The 21,817-nt window shown below is 31.4% G+C and overlaps 1 protein-coding gene across 1 annotated transcript in view; it reads right to left on the reverse strand.

Annotated features, from left to right (window-relative positions):
- The window catches only part of LOC106461522 (matrix metalloproteinase-15-like), a 24,936-nt gene extending 5,001 nt beyond the window's left edge, over window positions 1-19,935 (reverse strand). The window contains exons 1-9 of the mRNA XM_013921351.2: window positions 19,757-19,935; window positions 15,796-15,910; window positions 14,330-14,437; window positions 11,543-11,646; window positions 10,743-10,947; window positions 10,216-10,374; window positions 9,327-9,557; window positions 5,492-5,628; window positions 918-1,059 (exon numbers count right to left, since the gene is read on the reverse strand). Coding sequence (XP_013776805.2) covers window positions 918-1,059; window positions 5,492-5,628; window positions 9,327-9,557; window positions 10,216-10,374; window positions 10,743-10,947; window positions 11,543-11,646; window positions 14,330-14,437; window positions 15,796-15,910; window positions 19,757-19,864 — 1,309 coding nt within the window. The 5' untranslated portion in view covers window positions 19,865-19,935. The remainder of the gene's footprint in view (window positions 1-917; window positions 1,060-5,491; window positions 5,629-9,326; window positions 9,558-10,215; window positions 10,375-10,742; window positions 10,948-11,542; window positions 11,647-14,329; window positions 14,438-15,795; window positions 15,911-19,756) is intronic.
- Between the last annotated feature and the right edge of the window lie 1,882 nt (window positions 19,936-21,817).

Consider the following 21,817-nt stretch of genomic DNA (forward strand, 5'->3'; position numbering starts at 1 on the left):
TAAATGCTTAAATGTAGTTCAGTATCGTTACGTAATCTGAATTTTTTAGAATACCTTCCACCGGCTATAAATATAACCAACGCGACGCGCCAAAAAAGAGTATCTATTATTAGTTCATTATAGTCAGTGTGCTATAAATTTCGAAAGCTATAACTGTGATTGTTATAACGCTTACCAATCGGAAAACTTCAAATATTTGACCAGGAGCATTTATAAAGTTCGAACATCACAACTCATTCAACTTCAGTGGATTCTCATCGGACATTAGTATTTTTACGAAAACATTACCTAACTTCAACGGCGGAAAACTCAGCGTGTGTGACAAAGGACAAAGCTAGCTAGCTTCCCGGCGAATCGTACCTACATCAACTCGTAATTAACTCGCTCATTGTAAACCCTCGATAAGATATCAAGGAAGTTACAAACTAGAAAGAAGACTTTATATTGCTTGTAAGTTTGTGAAATTTTTGTTTACAAATCATTGTATGTAATAACTATTTGTAATAACTGTTATTGTGAATTGTATTGTTGTGCATATAGTAAAACGTATTTGTGTTAAAAAAGAAAGTTGTGTGTATCAATCTTGTTGGCAAATATCATAAACTGACTATATATCGGCTTTTACTTAACTGCTAAATCTAAAGTACAATTTAACTACTAAATTTGAATTTATCAGTTAACTCAATTTCAGGCCATTTGAAATTCTAATATATGACACCAAATCACTGTTTTTGTCCAGTAAATGTTGAATATTAATCTTCAATAATTAGTTTCTTGGTAAGATAGTTCTTTTCCCTAGTAAACTTACTACATAAAACAAAAATGTCGTTACTGTCACAATAACGCTATATGCGACATATTCAATAAAAGATAAACCTGACAAACATATAAACAATCAGCAATTACATGTATCTTACCTTGGAAAAAGTAGGTCTTTCCGTTACCACTCCAGATGAATGCTGCATCAACATTGTTCGGTATTCCTTGAAACCCTAAGCTGATTTCTTTTGGATAGCCAGAAGCCATTTTCTTATTCCAAAAACACCAGTATCTGTGGTCCTGGAAAGTTTTAAAAGTTGATAAACAAATTCAAACTTGTTTTTTAGATAATATAATCGATATTAATATACCAGAAGGTCCCTTCTGGTGATCAATCTTTCTGGTATAGGTGCCCATATTACTTTGTTTAACTGTGCCACTTGGGGGCACTATCGTTTTATAATATCGTACAAGTACTTATGTTGCTTTATTAAATCATCTTAATGTTTGTTAGTTTCAAGTTAAGCACAAAGTAACACAACTCTCCTAAAGTTCATATGATGTTAGTATGTATGTACTTATATATTTATTCAAACTGTAAGTCCACAGACTTACAACGCAAAAATCCGCGGTTAGATTCCCCACGGGGAACACAGCAAAGAGCCCAATGTGGCTTTGCTCTCAAAAAAACAATATAAAAAACCTATATTTTTATAAGAATGCTCTTGTAACATACAATTACAAATATTTGGCTTGAGTGTATTGTCTTCGCAAAAACTGAACGATTTCAATGTTAAATGATTTAAAAAAACGAGTGACTCATCGTCCCAATACGACTGAAAATGTGTAAATTTGTATGAGATATTTTCAGAATCACCCCAGTGGCACAGCGGTATGTCTGCGGACTTACAACGCTAGAAACTGGGTTTCGATACTCGTGGTGGGCAAAGCACAGAAGCCCATTGTGTAGCTTTGTGCATAACTACAAACAATAAAATATTGTCAGAAAATAATTAAAAGTATTTTCTATGCTTGTCTGAAATTTCGTTTGGTTTGCAAAAATTGCAGTTTAATTGTCATGGTTTTGTAGAAAAGTAAAATATAATCGATCATTCTAACAATACACATTTAAACAGAATAAATATTTAAAGTGTTGTTCATTTAATTAATTTTACCTATTAAATAAATTTTGCGTCAGCTTATGCTTATTAAAAGAAAGAAATATTTAAGTAACGCAATTAATGGTCGCACGGAATATTGACTGTTTATGGATAAACAAATTATTGTATTTTAATTATATAATAATAACATAATGTTCCGCATGCTAATGTGAGAACTGGCGATGGCTATCTCAAAATGTCTTATTCAAGATATATATCTTACATTTTGTAAGACTTGTGAAATAAATTAATACCAATATCAATCACTCATAAGTCTAAAGTGGAACACACACAAATATGATAAATTTGTTGGTTAGATATGGGGAATTTTATATATATAGTATATATACTATTTATATAGTAGCGGATTATGGAGGCCGCCCTTCATTCTCTTCTGTGACATACAAGCGCTCAGAAAGATATGCGCGCGTAATAGGTTTAACGGGAACACCTATGTGTTTATTTACTTTGCTATGCGTTACAGAACCTTTTGACAGCCAAAATTCGTGTGAAATATGCGAAAAGCTGCGAAAATGTTAAATAGATATCTACGAGGAAATTTAGAAATTCTGTGCGATTTTGTGGAGCATCTTCTGTGTATATTTGCAGTAATAATAGCTCGCTTATAAAAAAAAATATAAATCAATAGCTATATCAAACAATTTAGGTAAAACACTGTCAATTAATGTATCAAGTATTTTGCAGGAAAATCAAAACAAAGATACAGAAGTGTAATTTATTTCCGTATTAATTTTGTAAAATTCTGTAATAAATAATAGACTTTAAAGTTCAGTAATTTGGTTTATGAATAATTAACAATACGTTTCCTATATGTCTGTTGTTCACCATTACAAAAATAACCTTGCCATTATAAATTCTACAAGTGATTTACTACCTGTACTGCTTAGTTCACACTCTCCCAGCCAATCACATGAACACCCCTCTTTATGAGTGCAGTGTAATGGAAATAGAGAAACAAAACAACCTGCTGTTTCTTGGCGTAGTCATCAGCAGGCAAGGAGGAAGAAGACAAATCATCACAACTGTATACAGAAAACCCACCTACGCTGACAGATACCTACATTTCTAATCCTATCACACTACCTTGGTAAAACGTGGTATAATCCAATGTCTGAACAGGAGAGCAGAAAACATTTGTGATGAGACACATTAAAACAGAATGCCATAAGATCATAGTGTTATAAACAGGAGAGTTACATCTTTACCTTCATCAAGAACTCCCTGAAGAAAACCACAAGAGAAAGAAAAGATAAGAAGAGCACTATAACTATTTACCTCCCCTACATGCAAAATTTCAGTGAAAAACTTAAACGCATAGCCAAAACGTTCATCATAGACACCACGGTGGAAATGTTACAAGACAATAGGATCTATTCCAGTGAAAACTAAACAGAAACATAATCTACGAAATTCCATATTCCTGCAACAAAACACACATTGGAGAAACAGGAAGACAACTCAGGACAAGAATAAAAAACACAAAGACAGCACAAGACTCAGAAAAAAAACAAAATTCAGCCATTGCAGAACACACCATGTCAACTGAACACAAAATAAACTGGAATAAAACAAGAATCAAATTTTGGAAGACAAGAAAAATTAAATGTGTATATACATACACTCATAATGTTTTGTTAGCAGCAAACAAAGCATTCTATTATTTCTCGTGGACAAAATTTGAGTATGAAACTATTATTATTATCGGATTTTTGTTTTTGTTTTTCTCACCAGGACTTGATTGCCTTCTTGTCTCTTGGTCCGTCCAGCGATCTTCACCTGCTCATCTCTTTCGCAACTTTCCAGCTCGAAAGACCACTATCAACATCCAATAACTTATCATCATTTCTCCATACTTTCGTGCACGCCCATCTGCACCACTAATTAGCCCTTCGCTAGCGGGATGAAGAGAGGCTGAAATTTTATGATCATCCCTGGTTGTCTTCTCCTTCCTGGAGAAGTTCACAAACCGAAATTCCTGTCAAGATTCGATTCGACACACACTTCTCTTCAATCTCTCAAAAAATTACCTGGGTTAATATAATAAATCAAACTAATTAAATCATCCCAAAGAATACTCGTTGAACTAATTTGCTTCGGTCGCATAATCCTGTCAACTGAAAAGACATCTCGAAATGAAGAACTACAGGCCCTCACTAACCTAATTCACGGCTATCCTTTCAACAATCCAGCTAATTCAATTAAAACACACTCCCACTGAATTCGAAATAAGGTTCCGTTCTAGTCCAAAATTAAACACACGGGCGAGGCGAAGGGGAACGATTGTTCCTAAACACCCCAGTTGGGAAGAGCCCGAAATTCTTCTTATTGCGTTGTCTTCCTTCAAACTAAATTCCTGTTAGATTTAAATGAATAAGTATAACACATTGAAAAGTAAACTTAGTCCCGAGTGGAGCGAAGAAAAATCTTATATTTATGACCATCCGTGACGACAGGAGAGTTTGGAAACGTCGTCCTCAACATTTGTGTTTTCTACAACAGGCAGTTGTCGCCCATTCAAGTTTCCTAATCATATGTACTCTGCCTAAACAATCTATCAAAAAAACCCTCTTGTCACACACACACACACACACAACAAAAACTAGCGTAACTGAATTCACCTGATTATCTTGCACAAACTACCTTTTATTTACATTTACCTCCACAGTGAAACAATTTTCATTGTCATCGTGCATTTAACTCCCTTATTCAGCTTTTTCACCATATTTCACTCTATATGTATTTTGAGTGTTTTAAACACCTTGTCTGTTAAATAATTTTGTAGAATATATTAGTATCAGTGCTATATATTCTTCAAATCCTATATAAATAGAGGCTAAGTGTGGTGAGTAAAAGACAACTAAAATCATCATACATATAGCGCACATTAGTTTCTACTAAATGATCTTGGAAATTTATCTGTTTTTCTAAAATGAGCAAACTTTGGACTGCGAATTTAAAAATAATATAGAAGGGTGTTACAATTAAAATTGTAGAAAGCTAATATATTATTACTGCTGAAGATCTATAAGATACAGATAACATACATTATAGCCACTATTATATATGAAAACATGTATGTATTACAGAACATATTTGAGGAGCGTTGTAAAACTTAAATACGCTTATTGTCAACTTCACATACATCAGTGTTGCAATCCCACTACCCAAATAAAAAAAAACAACACTATATGCTGGTCTCTAAAAACTATCTTGTGTGAACAAACTACTAGTTAAAAATGGTAATTGCAAGATCTTTTTTTCTTCAAATCTTATTTGTACTGCACACTAAAATGTGATGCTTGATGAAAACCATTTTACATATTTAATAATTTATTGTATGTAGTGTTTGTTCAGATTCAAAGAAACTTTAATTTGAAACATTTGTTAATTTTCTTGAAGTGTTTATATATTTATCATCTCTTTGTTTTTTTTAATTATTTCGACACCAAAAAAATGAAAAATATAATCTAAATTATATTCAACATTTATCTGCTTACATATTACTGTGTAACTGTGAATTGGCTTTTCATTTGATCTCAGATCTCACCTACCTTAAAAAAAAAAGTGTTTCCGTCAGACCATGTCAATGCAGCATCCAAATTTCCAGGCAACCCATCCCAGTCATCGGAAATTCGGCGTGGATAACCATCTACAACCCCAGTGACGTTGATGTACCAGTAAAAGTCACCTGTGTTGAGAAAAAATACAAATTCAGGCCGTACACCATTTAAAGGTAAATATTGTCTTATGTAACCTGCCTACCAAAAGTCGTAGTTTATTTCTGTCTCTATACAAATATAGTTTAACTTTGTATCAGTGTGGGGGAATAGTTTGTCTCTTTGTCATGGTAATTGTTTACCTCTTATTCTGTGTAACGATACTATTTGTCTCTGTTTCTTTGTAATATCATTCTGTATAACGATACTATTTGTCTCTGTTTCTTTGTAATGTCATTCTGTTTAACGATACTATTTGGCTCTGTTTCTTTGTAATGTCATTCTGTGTAACGATACTATTTGTCTCTGTTTCTTTGCAATGTCATTCTGTGTAACAATCCTATTTGTCTCTGTTTCTTTGTAATGTCATTCTGTGAAACGATATATTCTTTGTAATGACATTGTCTGCCTCTTTCTGTATGGTAACGTGATTTGTCTCTGTTTTAATGTGGTTATATTTTTTGTTTCTGTCTTTCTGTTTGTGATATCGTAATCTGCCTCCATTACCAACTTTGTAGTCGTGGAATTTTTTCAATTAATTCTATGATTTTTTTATAGGAATATATATATATATATATATATATGCAAACTTATGTCGTAAGTTTTAATAATAACAGTGTATAAAAGTATGCATATCAATTACAATTCCTACAGAAAAACAAGAATAGTAAAACAATATAATGCAGTCAGTGTTTAAATAATATTATAAATATTAACACGTTATTCAAGATATCAATTACCTCTGATAGAGTATATTAAATTATTTTCTATGTAATTTTAATTAACATGCTCTTCAAATTTTAAATAATCCATTGGATAAACTTGAAATATAAAATAAAATGGCACGTTGGAAACCAACCAATTAAAACCAGTTTACAAAGGAGATAGCTAGATAGCTAAATTGATTTATGATTTGGAGTATTATTAAAAACTATTCACAGGATGATTTTCATTAAATTTTTTTATCGCTAAGTTCGTGAGAAATTTTACTATTTAAACTTTCTAATTAATTTTACTCTTGTATATTCAAATTTGGTTTTACTATACAATACCATGTAGCATTGTAAAGCTTTAAAATATCACTAAAAACGAGAATAGTAAATATGACAACTGAAACAAACGTATCATTAAACAACAAACCGTATTCAACCATTACAACTGTCATCTAACGTATCTTGGAATTATATTTCACAATAACTTGCCCCCAGTGGCACAGCGGTATGTCTTGTGGACTTACAACGCTAGAAATCGGGTTTCGATACCCGTGGTGGGCATAGCACAGATAGCCCATTGTGTAGCTTTGTGCTTAACTAAAAAAAAAACCAAAATCTTTTGTCACTTTTACGCTTTTTGTTTTATTGAGCTATTCTTTGTTTCCTAGCATCAGCAACTGGGCATCTATCTGTTCGTTTTCCTTTTGGTTGAGTGATTCCTTTAGCAGTTGGTCCTCTACACCTTTGTTACTAGAATAATCTTGGATCGTCATTGGTGTTTTCGCTGCTGCTTTATATTCAGTTTCTGGGTTATCAATCATCTAATTATTTACAGTGATCGTCAAAGCAGAGCACTGGAATAAAACTTCTTTGTATTTAGAGAGCAAAGCTGTCTTTAAATAATAATAAGTCATACATAGTACTTAACAGCACAACTAATGGTCTCTTCTTCGGAATATATAAAATAAATACAGCAAGTTCACTGAAAATAAATTTAGTTAGAATTCATCGCATTCTTTTACACAGACTGTTTCATGTGACAATTGAATTCTATTTTTTGCGCCCCCTGATAAAACAGCGGTAAGTTTAGGGACTTACAATGCTAAAATTCGGGATTTGATTCCCGAGGTGGACACAACAGATAACTATTTTGTGCTATTGTACCAAGTATTGTTTATTGTATGTCCAATACTTGGGCAAATTCAACAATGTAAATAAAATTATCACAAGTTGCATAACGTCCACTGTTTCAGAATCTTTGGATTTTGTCTAATACAACTCTCTCGCCTGAATTTTGTTCTTTCGGGCGCACTTTTTCTCTTCCTACATACAGTTTTATATTATAAACGTGGATTATGTCACTTCATGAAAAGCCCAAATTCTGATGTCATATTTTCACCTTTATTTGAGTTTATCTGCCATGGAATGGAGCTAGTTGCTCATCATTTGTCACATTTTCTGGCGGTGCATTTACTATTTTGTTCATTATTCAGCATCATCAGATCGAAAGTATCGTGAAATTTGAAGAAATGTGTTACGTGCCACTGCTTGTACAAATATTTATATACTATTCATTGTTCTGATTCTACAGCTGTTCAGTTGCTTTGTTTGTTTCTTTACAAACACCTACTAGCAGCAACATATCGAAGAAACATATCAATGCGATAGAATCCAAATGTTTCTATTTTTATTTTAATACGACTTCTTCTTTGTTGTTTTTTCATTCCAGTGTTTTCTTCATAATGTTCTTCTTTGTGAACAAATTGCATATAGATAACACAGTGTCAGTATTTGTTCTTACATTTCTAGTTGGGTGTTGTGTTTCTTTGCAAACATTTGCATGTGGTCTTCTCTTAGTCTTAGTTGTTAGCTGTTTTGATGTTGTAAACCACTTTACTTCTTCAGTTTTTGATGAATACATTTTCAGATCTTCTTCAGTGTCATCATTACTTTCATTATCAGCCGAAAGTTTCACATGAGCTTGTATCACTATAATTTTTATCAGCAGAGAAATTTCCTCTTTAATTTCACAACTTGATGTCATATATTCATCACTGCTAAACTCATATTCATTTTCAGAGTTGTCAATATTTTTAGTTACCATACTTTTAGTTTGGAACTCATTTTATTCACTGCATAGTTCTTAGAGAACAGATTCAGAAAAATGCTAAAACTGGAATACACTTTTCACTAAAAGTACGAGAGCTTTATACATGTGAAAGATGACAATATGATACAATAACATTAGTACATATTGCATCACATAGTTAGTGGTTTTATATTTTCCTTGTTAGAAAACTAATTTAAAAGGACTTACCAAAAACAACTGGGTGCAATCACTCACTTTTAGCAGCAGTTATTGGGACTCATTACATTGTTAATAATAATTATGCTTATATTTTTTGACTCATGTATTTTTAGGCACAAACTACACAAAGGGCTGTCTGTGCTCTTCCCACTATAGGTATCGAAACCCAGTTTCTAGCGTTGTAAGTCCACAGATGTATCGCTGTGCCACTGGGGTCTGTTTATAGGGACCCAGTAGCCAACAGAGTCATGGACCCACAAATAATGTGGTTGACAAATAATCAAATAGATTAAGAAACTACGTTTAAAAAGCCGATGATATAAGGCTCAGCAGTAATTCCAGGTTAAAAAGAAATGTGTACAAACTCTCAAAACGTTCGATAGAAAACCAATTATTTGCTCATATGCTCAAGATATGTAAGCTCATATTGTGTTTAGAAATTCTTTCAGTTGAAATTATCTGTCGATAAGAAATTTTGATCAACGTTACATTCTATCATATTATATTGTTGTGTTTTTTATTGTTGTTGAATGCTAATTTATTATTTCTGTGAAATTAAAGTGCTTCTCATATTTGAAAAAAATACAATTATTTATTTGACCTCAGATTTCATTTAATTAAGATTTTTTACTTGAGAAAATATGCAAACCTTTAAAAACATATGTCTTTCCATCCTCTGTCCTTGTTATGGCATCTATGGAAGAGTCCTGACAGAGGTCTGGAGCGTCGCCAGTGTCAGGTTGCAGAGCATCGCTAGTACCAGGTTGTGAAGCATTGCTACTGTCAGGTTCTGGAACATATGTGGTGTCAAGTTGTGGAGCATTGCTGGTCGTAGGTTGTGGAGCTTCGCTAATGTCAGGTGGATTAGTCCGATGGGTACCTGTTAAAATACGTGAGGTCGTATAATATTTGAAAGCATTGCAAGTCCTAAACATTGTACTTATCTGAACAACATATTTATCCCTAACAATGAACTTAAATGATAGTTGCGGCAAATAAAATCTATAGATAAATAACAATAGAAAGATCTCATGAAATACATTTAGATAATTAATAAATGCATGAAATTGGAGTCTTTTACTTTATTTTAACGTTTCAATTGTGACAATGTTATCTCCGACACAATTAAACGCAATAAACATATTTTTGAATCACTATAAAAGTTTTATAATAATAAACAAATAGAATTGTTAAAAAACTAAAGTGTTAAAGTGAGATAACTTTTAGTAATATATTTGTATATTGTCGTCTATAAAACGATAGAAAGAACATATATTTTAGAAATTATTCGCTATTAATATTATCATAAAACCTATTATGCATTGGTATAGATCTGACTGTTGTTGAGATTTTTATTCAACGTTTCAAATAAAGCTATATAGTTATCGAGGTGGATACAAACCATATTGGTTTATCTTAAACCTGTAAAACGTTTTATGTTCTAGATGTAAACTACACACTTTATATGGTAAACAAGAGTGACATTTTATACATGTCGCCGTTTTAAGGTGTATTAATATTTCAAAGGCTTGGCTCACTATATAGTGCTTGAATTGCTAATATATCGTCTTCGTCAAGCTTGTAATCCGGGTCGTAACCTCGATAGAAAGGTGACATCAGTGCTGTGGTAACACTTGAATGACGTAGTCCTAATGAATGCCCAAATTCGTGTACAGCAACTTGAAAGATATTTATTCCTGTAAAATAATATTTGAATTTATTTTTCAATATCACAATTTGCAGTTAGTTTGGCATACATTACATATGGCCTTTGTCTTCTGAATAATCGTAATATATCGATATTTCAAAACAAGTGATTTTCTGAAAATCAGAGCACAGATGTAACAACCTAAATAAATTATTTCAGAATTCTCGCGCAAAGTTAAACAAATGGTTGTCGATCTTCTGTTTGCATGAAACTATGATACATTTATTTTGCATAAACTATACAGTTTATCAAAATTGACAAAAAGTAATTAACTTATTTTTATTTATATAAACCATGATGATTACAATTAATTATAAGAAATAAATATAAACCAGTTTTAAAAATGTGAATGTTTACCATTGTAACTGTCAATTGTCCATTTTTCATCATCATCAAAGTGTACATCTCCACCATGCTGTGGAAAAAAAGCATGAGCCAGAGTTTGCCCAACACCATCAAAAGGGTCACCGTCGCCATGTTCTCTTGATTCGAACATTATCGTGATATGAACATCCCCAGTTTTTGTATGTATGAAATTTAGAGGTGTGACATCACTCCAAACCTATGGAAACACAAAATAATGTCTTGTGAAAACCATGATGTTTCTGTTTGCGATTTAATTCATTATAAGGCTCTTGATTAAGTTGAATTTTGAAATGTAGTTCATCTATATTGGGAGAAATATTACAGTTATGTTTAATACTTTCAATAGTTTAATTATGTTTGATTTTATAATAAAACCTAAACGTAAATGACATACAAATATAATGGTGAGTCATCAAACTATTTACACCATTAACTGCTTAAATTAGATATTTCTACCTTTTTAGGGGGAAACATTTGGTAAAATAACACGTTTGTCTTCTGACAGAGAAAAATGGTAATAATAATAATTAACTAACCTCTAAGTTAAACATTTGTTTCAGTTTAGTTTTTATTCTATTGCGATTGTCAGAAGTCTGAAGAATTATTTATGTAGTCCTTTGACGAAAAAGTAGAATAAGATATATTAATGTCCCCTCCTCTGTGGGTTTACATTAAATACCTTGTCCATAGCCGCCATATATCCTGAGTGTATTTAAAACATACTTGCTATTTATAAAAAAAATCAAATATAACAATGATAATAGGATTAATAGCAAAATATTGCACTTGACCTTGAAAGCTCTTGCGATGTCCTTGTCAACCTGTTCAGAGTTGTTAATAAGAGTAGGGTATTTAGTGATGCGATAAGTCAAGGTATTCTCATTCCACTTGCTGCCTGAAATGCGCACGGAAACAAACTATAAAACAATATAAAAACAAGGGTTGTTTTTCTATTACAGTACTAACAACGTTTTTAAGCAGATGAAATGTATGTGCAAAAATCTTGTATCCCATGTTATCAACAAAGGCAACTATTAGGGTGGTAGTGACAGTAATTGAAATATTATTTAGCACATTATCAAAATTTTATGCATATGTGATAAAAAATAATAATCAAAGTGTAAGAAACTATGATTTTTTTGCAAACTTGGGCTCTTAAAATGTCTTCATTATGTAAGTTTAGTAGATCTCTTTATGTTAGCATCGATAAGATTACTTGTAAACTTTAAATGTTCCCTTAACGAAAATAGTTACTTCTTAATAATTCATTTAAGATATTGAAAAAATTATTTCACTCATTATCTGCTTTGCAGGATCTGAGTTGTCTATAAACAAACACGGGAGTAATTTCTTTTGTTATTTAAAGTTAAACAGAAGTTTAAAACATTTCCTTTAGTATAAAAACATAGTATAGGTACCTTGATCAGAAAAAGAAAAACTAAAAGTCCCCGGTATGTTCAGAAAATATACTTTCTGAGCTTTTATATATCTCAGTTAATGATTATTTCGTGTTAAATAACATTTTTTTACATAAACGTCCATAAAACTCTGTAGTTTACATAACAGTATTATTCCACGTAGGTATTTACTTGTTAGCGTATCACAAGAACAACAGAATAACACTGAAAATTTTCAGATTTTACTATATTTCTATATCAAGGTAGATTATGCCGCATATTGCGATATTTACGAATTTTGTATTCGGCGACCCTGCCCCTGTAGAATTGACAAGAACTGCTAATTACAATGTCGATTTCGGCGCTTCTTGTGGTGGACGCCCTGTGAGGAGGCACACGTTACCCATCCCGAGGGCCGCCCACCCTGTGTGCAAAATATCTAAATTTGAACACTGAAATAGCTAATATTTAATTTTATAATAACCGTCAATCCTGTTGGCTTAACGGTAGGCTTGAAGACTTATTACGGTAAATACTGAGGTTCGATCCTTGGGGTGGACACAATACAGATATGATATAGAATATCATATTTCACAATGAAATGTCATGATTCATGAAATTTGATTATTTACTCTTATATAGACTAACAGAATCGAGGATCAACTATTTAAAAACGTACATTATAACACGTAGAATCTTGTGTTAAAAGTACTTGTAAAGATATTTTAAGACTACGAAATTCACTTTTGTAGCACATAATTTCTATTTTTCAGTTGGCAAGTGTTTGGTGACAATAAAAGAAAAGTGTACAGATGAGTTGCTATTTAGTGTTAGCACCTGCTTTATGTATACAAGCCTCACATTATTCAGTGGTTTAATGTTTGGCTAACACTACAGCTGGTCACACCGAGGAACGTGAATCACCACCTAGTTCATTTCTAATGGTTAGTTAAAGCTAACACGTACATTTCAAATGCGGACAGGTATAAGGAATTTACACACCGGCAAATTACTGGCTTATAGAAATAAAATATTTATCGACATTTCATTGAAAGTATAATGTTAGTAATATAGATATGAGTGTGTAGGAACAACCTCGTTTACATAGGCTAAAATCTAATTTCACGAATACTGAACAAGCTATAAAAATACCAGCCTCAACTGCAAGTGGAAGAAATATCACCCCCAATAAAACAGTGATGAAAATACATAATACAATCAATCACAAGTGTATTCAAAACAAAAATATATATTAGTTTGGCAAGAGATGCAAATGGTATACATTTAGAAAAAGTTTAATGAGGAAACAAAATTGAAAGGCATTGGGATATCCTGTTTCTTCAATCAACTTCCAAATCGCAGATGAAAAACTTTTATGCAAACAACTGAGGAAAAATAACAGGAGTGTAGTCTGTAGGGTATTTGTGAAACATCATATTATTCACTTTGCTCTAGTTTACTCACCAATTATTCATATCGCCTGTGGAACTTATTCTAGCTGAGACATTTTTACTACTTTAATTTTTCTTAAGTTTTAACTGCCCTTCAATAATCCATTACTAATTCTGGCAGATACTATTTCCTTCATTACCACACGCTTTAAACTATCTCTTGCTTATATATTAGTTAAATATTAAAGTATTGTTTTATTTGCAGTGCTGTATACTTGGAATATTTTCGTTGGTTAATGAACATAGGATTTTAATATATAAGCTTCTTAAAAATGTTAGTTGCACAACTCCTGTAATAATAATTTAAATTTTTATTAAATGTTACTTTCCTTAAATAGTATTCTTCTTATAAATATAGATTATTTTCTAATATTGTCAAATCTTAGTATCAATTATTTCAAGGAGCGGTTAAGGCGAATATTGCCTGCTTTCTTTTGTAGCTGCCTATGAATAGATAAATAATTTTTCAATAAACACTATCCCACTCAAAATAAACTCTAGTTTTATATCAACATTATAATGTAATTCAAGTATTATTTTACATATTTATAGTAAATATATAATTATTTTGATTATAATCTCTACGACGTAAAATCAACTTATCACATATATAGCTGAATGACATATATGTTTATTATTGAAGCGGGTGTAAACAAAATAGGATTAAAGTATTTTTAAAAAATGCGTTGCTCAATAACTATCAAAGAGTCTATAATAAAGTTTTACTGACCTTCCAAACTATACCTCTTCTTTCTGCCTGAGTTGCTCGGACCATCTCTGTCTGAAATTCCACAACGGGGCATGATCATCATGTTTACTGTATCATTGTCCAGTATTCCTGTCATGGTGGACAAAACAGCTTTTTTTAAACATTGCCTTACACTTACAAAAGTTTTTGTAAATGCAACTTATTAAACTAAATAAAATTTAAAATAAGCAGTGGGAAGCAAGCTTATTAAACAATCATGCTTTTAAAGAAAGCGTAGGTTACCTAAATTCTTAAAAAACTTCGATATAAAAATTAGTAAAAATTAAAACACCTCATTATTACATCTCATTCACTTTCGATCAAACTTGAATCTACAAGTTATATGTTTTATCTCTTTAAATATTCCTAAAATAAGACTTGTTTCTGTTTCATATAATTTAATCAGCATGAATGAATTTCCATTTCGGTCTCCATGCTAAAGATAAGTCTTTAGCGTCCGGAGTTGAAAACATTTTTCACACCAAGAACCCAATTTTAAAATAATGCATAAGAAAACTCCAAACTGTTAGCTATATAAATTGAAACTAATATTTTTGTAAGTCTCCCTAAAGAGATTTTTGGATATTAAAAAAATAACTTCCTTTTTGGTTCTTTACATTAATTTCAGCTTTCAACAATTTATTCGGTTTGTATTCAAATCTACTTAAAAACTAGTAGACCTTGTTTTATCCCTTAATATAACATATACCACTTTGTACTGATAGACGTTTTTGTTATTTTTAGCTTAAATTTACTTGTTTTTTATTTGTTCCGCCTCCTTGTCATAGGTGAGCACTTTTAGTCTAGAGTTTTATACCTTGAAAAAAAAAGCACAAGAATTAGAAATTACGTTCACTAATAACAAAAGATGTAATCTTGCTTTATACGTTTTCAAAGTGCGTGAAAGCTATTATTTTTCCTTACGGGAAGCTTCACTTTAATTGAATCATTTAGTGATGGACAAGTAAATTGCTTTAAGTGATAAACAATTACGACATGGATTAGTATTGACACTGTTTTAATTTAAACTTTTTCATCTGCTGTAGTAAACAATAATTAGAAAACCAAAATAACAACAAGAAATTGGTTGAAACATTACAATTTGGTAAACATCTTATCTGCTGTCCCTGGTAGATCAGCAGTAAATTTACTGACTTGTAACGCTAACATCCGAGGTTCGAATTCCCGCAGTGGACACAGTGAAGGTAGCCCAGTAGCTTTGCATTAAGAAAACAACAACAGCCCTTATCTGCTGAAGAGTTTGAAATCATAATGTATTAGCATTAATGCTAATTATTCTTTAAAACTTATTTAAACTTTAAAGGTTATTTGTGGGGAGGAAAAGACAATTCAAACACTTTATAAGTACCATGTATTGCTTATAGCCCTGTTTTACGTCATTTAATTTCAAAATTGGCTCTGTTAAGTAGGTCACTGATACACCTTACCAGTTTCAGGCAATCCTGCGAATTTCTGAAAGTCTTTAACCACAGAATTATAATCCATCATTGAGGAAGACTTGGAACTTTCCTCATCCGTATATCCAAAATGCTTGAGGTATTTCTGTCAGGGATATATAAAACATGTTTTTATAAACTTATATATATATATATATATATATATATATAGTTTTATGTGTTAAAGTATTCCTCTACTTTAATATGCCATATGTCTCTATTCCAGGAAATTTTATAAAACAAAAAATCATAGTTATGTATTCGGTGATTATAAAGCTACAGTTAAAATTACAAAACCGTGATATGTAAACAATAAACATTTTATAATCACAAACACTGTAGACTAGACCATGGGAGTTAGACTTCTGGGTCTAATAATTGTTAAACACAATTTTACGTAAACCGGAAAAGTCACGTTTACATTGATGAGAGCGTTAGTTGAGGTCAAAAACAGAAAGTACACCAATGTTACAGGCTACCATCGTTAACGTCTTTCACATGAAATACTGTATTGTCACAGGCTCTCATACTTGGCATTTGTCATAAGAAATACAATAGTGTAACAGGCTCTTATTGCTAATATAATTTCCAGGAAATACGATACTGTCACATCGTTAACATCTTTCACAAGAAGTAAAGTAGGGTCACAGGCTCTTATCCTTAACTTCTTTCACTCTTTGCTTTTCAGTATTCGAATTTGAGCTATTTATGAATGACTGTTTCCAAGAGTACCGTTAAATCGATTGCCCTAATATCCCTAATTTAATATAAAGTCCTATGGGCGAGTGTATATACTTGTGAGTAAATGGTTCTTGGAGACCATTAAGTTTTATAATAGTATTTATTTGATTTCATGATTTTATATTTTCTCTTTTGAAATACTAAATAACGAATAATACATTTTCAACTTTCAGTTGTTTTTTAAATCGACTAAAGATTTTGTACCACTTAACTAAGAAAAGCCTTTTCACCATGTGTCTGCCCTGACACCTCTTAACAACTTTTAACTAACTTTCAAACGATTAAATTTACTATTATATCAATATCGTACATGTTCAGAGATTTCACTGAAAATATTTTGTCAAACATTTGAAATCATCAGAGGTTAGTGTGAATGTAACACAACTTCCACTGGAAACTTATTGTTTAATGAGGAACCTACTAAACTGAATAAATAATTGAAAAATCAATAACAGCAACTTTTACAATATGTAATTTCTGATTTTAATAATTAGAACGTTTCGATCCATAGTTTTCAGCCGTGGAGGCGTTAATATGTGACATTTAATCCCACTTTTTGTTGTTAGCTCAAAGTAGGCGGCGGGTGATGTTAACTAACTACATTCCCTCTAGTCTATTACTTCTAAATTAGAAACGGCTAGTGCAGGTAGCCCTGGAGTAGGGTTGAGCGAAGTGCAACAAAAAAACATTTGCATATAGTGACTAAAAGTGAATAAACAAGTAGATATATCTATATACGAGATATATCTTACATTACCGACTTGTAAGATTCATTTAAAACAAAAACATAATGATTCAATTTGAAATTTATACATCTTACTGCTGTACAAAAGAAGTCATTCAACATACAACAATTTAAAAAATGCGAAAACTATTTTACATCTTATAGTTGCGTTATTCAATCAGTAGATTGGGTCTATCAAATGTTCTCTTATTTTTATAATGAGTTAAAATTAATTGTTTGAATGACGGAAAAAGGTAACTCTACTCGAGTCAAGAGGATCAATGGGAAAGAACCGAGGAGAAAAATCCAGATATAGACAAATAGGATAGAAATGTCAGAAGAACAGTAAATTAAAAGGTACTTTAGGAAAAATTACCCCATAAATAATTAGGGACCTTGTTCAGCATTTGATAGTTATGCGAAGTTTAACACTTTGGAAAAGTATTACTAGTTACCCAGTACATCATGTAGCCAGTATTTCTGTTGTGTGCTAATAAACTGTTTGTTGATAGATCATCTTTTCTTCTGCGTGATGCATATTTCAAGACACATTACAATGTAAAAGTTACTATATTTGCGTAACATCTATTATTGCTGTACACAGCCATCACAAGCGTGTACCTCCTATTCATCGGTGAAGTAATTCTGTTAAATATAATTTAGTTTGTAGTTTATATGATTATAACTATTATAAAAATAAACTTTCATTTCAAAACTTTTGTCTATATTGACTTACGTATTCCATCAAATTTTTCATCATCATGGTGTAATATGTCTTCCTTTTGCTGACTTCTTGGGCCTCTTAGCCAATATAAGATTATTCGTCTCTTTTGGATGTATAAGATACCTGTGCATAGTTTAGTCGTTTAATATAGATTGTTTGTACAGATGAAAATCGAAGTCCGGATCAGATTCAGAGGGAAGAGAGGTACTTATCCTTCATCTTCGTTTGTGTTTAGTCTATTCATCGACAATTTAAATTTTATCTGTGGCAAAACATGAATGAAACGAAATGTAACATAAAACATTGAATTAGTTTTTTAAGTATTCGTTTTTGTTGTTTTTTTTACACCATGGCTATACAGAGTTACTCCATCTAATGTTCTGTCTATCCTGGAACCCATCTTATTGTCACTTCAAGATGATTACATTATTAACTTGGTGTAATGGTTGAAACCCACTAAGTATATTACTCTAAGTGTTGTTATAATCTAGAGTTTACAGAATATTACACTAGTTGGCTTTGCAGTTTTAGAAACTACAACATTTAAGTGATTCAGAAAACTGTGGTTTACTGTGAAATCATACATTAATATAAGTCAACGACAAAGCTAAGTTTAAGTGTTCAAGTTTGTCAGCTTTTGAATATAAACATAGGTAAGTTGGCACTATAGAAAATACTTTAAAACATGTGTTAATGAACTATGAAGTTCCGAGGTTTTTCACGTCTTTTTTATTACTGATAAAAATGTTTGTATTTTTTACTGTGACTTTAAGGTCATGTCTTCACATTGTTTGTTGTAAAAATTAGTTTTAAACGTAAAAATCACATAACTATACTGTTGGGAACCACTAGTCGGTAAATATAATTTCAGACGTAAAAACCATGAAACTACAATATATAAAGATATTTCTTTCCACGCTGATTTTTCCAAGCCCGTTCCATTGGCTGTGGTAGATATCATTCGTTAACTTCTACAATCAATATACTATACTGCGAATAATCAGCCAAGTTCCATATTTCTTTAAACTGTACAGGTTTCGTTCGGTGACAAATTTCACTTTTTTTATTTCTTCCACCCCAATAAAAAAAAATAATAATACCGCCAGTTCTCCTACATTATCTAATCACAAACTTCGACACTAGATACAGAAAGTATGATTAACTTGAAGTTCCAAACAGAAATATTTCAACTAGTAAACATTATAAATCAAGAAAACGTTTCTACATAAAAAAATCAATTCTATAGCACAGTGATAAACTGGTGATTAAATAACGTATTGAGATACAAGGGCAAAAATACGTTATTTCATGCTTTTATATAAAACTTATCAAATTAAACAGCTGTTTTTGAAAACTACTTCAAAGTAAATTTAGATATTTTTCAGAAGTTCACTCTTGTAACCTATAAGGACCTTTTTATTTCTGCCATTCAATTTCTTACATATGAAAAAGTTACATAAATTCCTTTTTTCTAGCATGGTTGGATCCTTTAGTAATTTGTTCTTTTACACAAATATAGGAATATTAGAAATGTGAGCATAAAGTGAGTTTTATAAACTTTTTTAGTCCTAAGAATCCTTAAACGGTGATAAAGAGAATAGTAAAATATACATTTTATAAAAAATTTCAAACTAAGTTATATTGTATTGTAAAATTGTGATAAAGAGAATAGTAAAAGATACATTTCAAGATAAGTAATACTGTATAGTTTTCGTACCACTATGCAAAGTATACAAATTAACCGACATAATATACATTCTTACCAATGCCTCTACTTCAGAATACAGCACTGGAGTTGTGACCACTAAAGGTATAAAGTTTAGTATTCCGATTAAACACAGAAGAACTCTTACACAAGATGTAAGACACATAATAAATTACCTGTTGTGGTTTTCAAGAATAAATTAATAAGAACTGTACAATATTCTAAACTATCGAACCGACTTTCCAAACTAGCAAGCTAACGTGTTACTAGCACGTGCGCAAATAGTTGGGCGATTAACTTCTGATATCACGTTTGAGGATTTTTTATAAAGTTCTGATGTATGTGATGACTCAAGTAAATCTCGCAATGTTTGTTTACATATACTACCTCAGCTTTACAACTTAATTAAATTTCTTTACTATTATCTTACCTTTAAATAAATACATATATATATATATATATATATATATATATGCGAAAATCAATGTCGAAATACATTTTCGCTCATTAAACTTTTCCTCTAATTTCATATTTTAAGTTTCTGCTTCCTCCAGATGATCAGATCTTTCAGTTATGAGAAGATGAAAGTGGACGCTACTAGAAAAGTGGATTTGTATTGCATGTTTTATTATAAAGTAATTAGTCAAACAATACGTTACATTCTACCAGAAGGCTGATACAATACGAGCTGCTTCTTAACTGTAGTTCGATAAATAACAGGTTCTACATAAGAGTATTTTGACAAAACCAACGTGATCCTCTTTAACATTATGTTGGTAAACAGTGATAATATTAATTTAGTGGTATTCTCAATAGGAATAAAGAACAAGACTAGTAAGCCTCTTCAACGAACATTTGGTTAGGTTGGAGGTGTTTAGTACTAAAACTTAATTAAAATTCCATCAAGAAAGAAGTACAAACACAATGTTCACACTATAAAGAAAATACTTTATTTCATATATAAAACAGTGAAAGATAAAGACACTACAGTATGGCACATAATCTTTAGTTGGACAAATACACTGGCTACTTTGCATTTTTGCTACAAGACACAGACAAATCGACCAATACAAGAGTTACTTATCACTCAACTGCCTTAATTTAGAACTCAATTTAATAGTCTCTAATCTCAATTAATTTGACTAAAACTGCTCTATCATTCAAAGAGACGAAAAACAGTGTTTGTGACATCTCTATTTACTAAATGTCTGCTACGTCAGCAATCCACCAACATTAGCTAGGGACTGCCAAACAATCACGTATGAAATTAAATATATATCTTGAACTGGGACTTTACCATGTAGGTGATGAGTCCTGGGGTCATGGCTAGGACAACTAAAAAGGATAATCGTGCCATACAAAACAATAATCTTACAAGACAGAATATAATATAATATATTGATTAAATATAGATAAATAATAAATTAAAATAACTATGCTACCCAGTGGCTTAGCTGTGAGTTTAATGATTTATAACGAAAAAAAATCGGATTTTGATATTCGCGATAGGAAGACAGTAGATAGTCAATTATACAGCTGTGTGTTTAACAACAAAAATAAACAAAATAAATAATTTCTCCAGCAAAATCATAATGGTAAAGCATATACAATTTGATTTATATCAGAAAGTTAATAAAATCTAATAAACTGCATTACAATTGCACTTATTTTGAACTTTAACATTGAACTTTAACTTAAAAAACTCAAATAAAACCGTTAATATCAACATTAAGTATAAAAAAGAGTATTAGAGTAAACATAACCTTGTATATCTAAGCGCCAGAGAGCACTTGAACAAATCGTAATATAAGGATATACGAAAGATTAATATTGAACCATTATTCACTGAAACTTCAAATTTTTACATCGATACATTTTTCCTTTATATTTTTGTGCGCATCTGCACGAGAGTACACTTGTGCATAACCATCAATAATGTTAAACTGATAGACTTGAGGCAAGGTAGCCAGTCAATAACACTCACCGCTAACTCTTGTGCTACTCTTGTCTGATAGAACACTTGAATTTTATCACCTCTTTTGTAGCACATTCAGAGCCCAAAAGAGTGGAGCAAGAGACGTTTTTATAGCAAGGGATCATGAATATGAATTCTTAGATT

The sequence above is a fragment of the Limulus polyphemus genome, unplaced genomic scaffold (assembly GCF_000517525.1).
Source record: "Limulus polyphemus unplaced genomic scaffold, Limulus_polyphemus-2.1.2 Scaffold978, whole genome shotgun sequence".
NCBI classification, from domain to species: domain Eukaryota; kingdom Metazoa; phylum Arthropoda; class Merostomata; order Xiphosura; family Limulidae; genus Limulus; species Limulus polyphemus.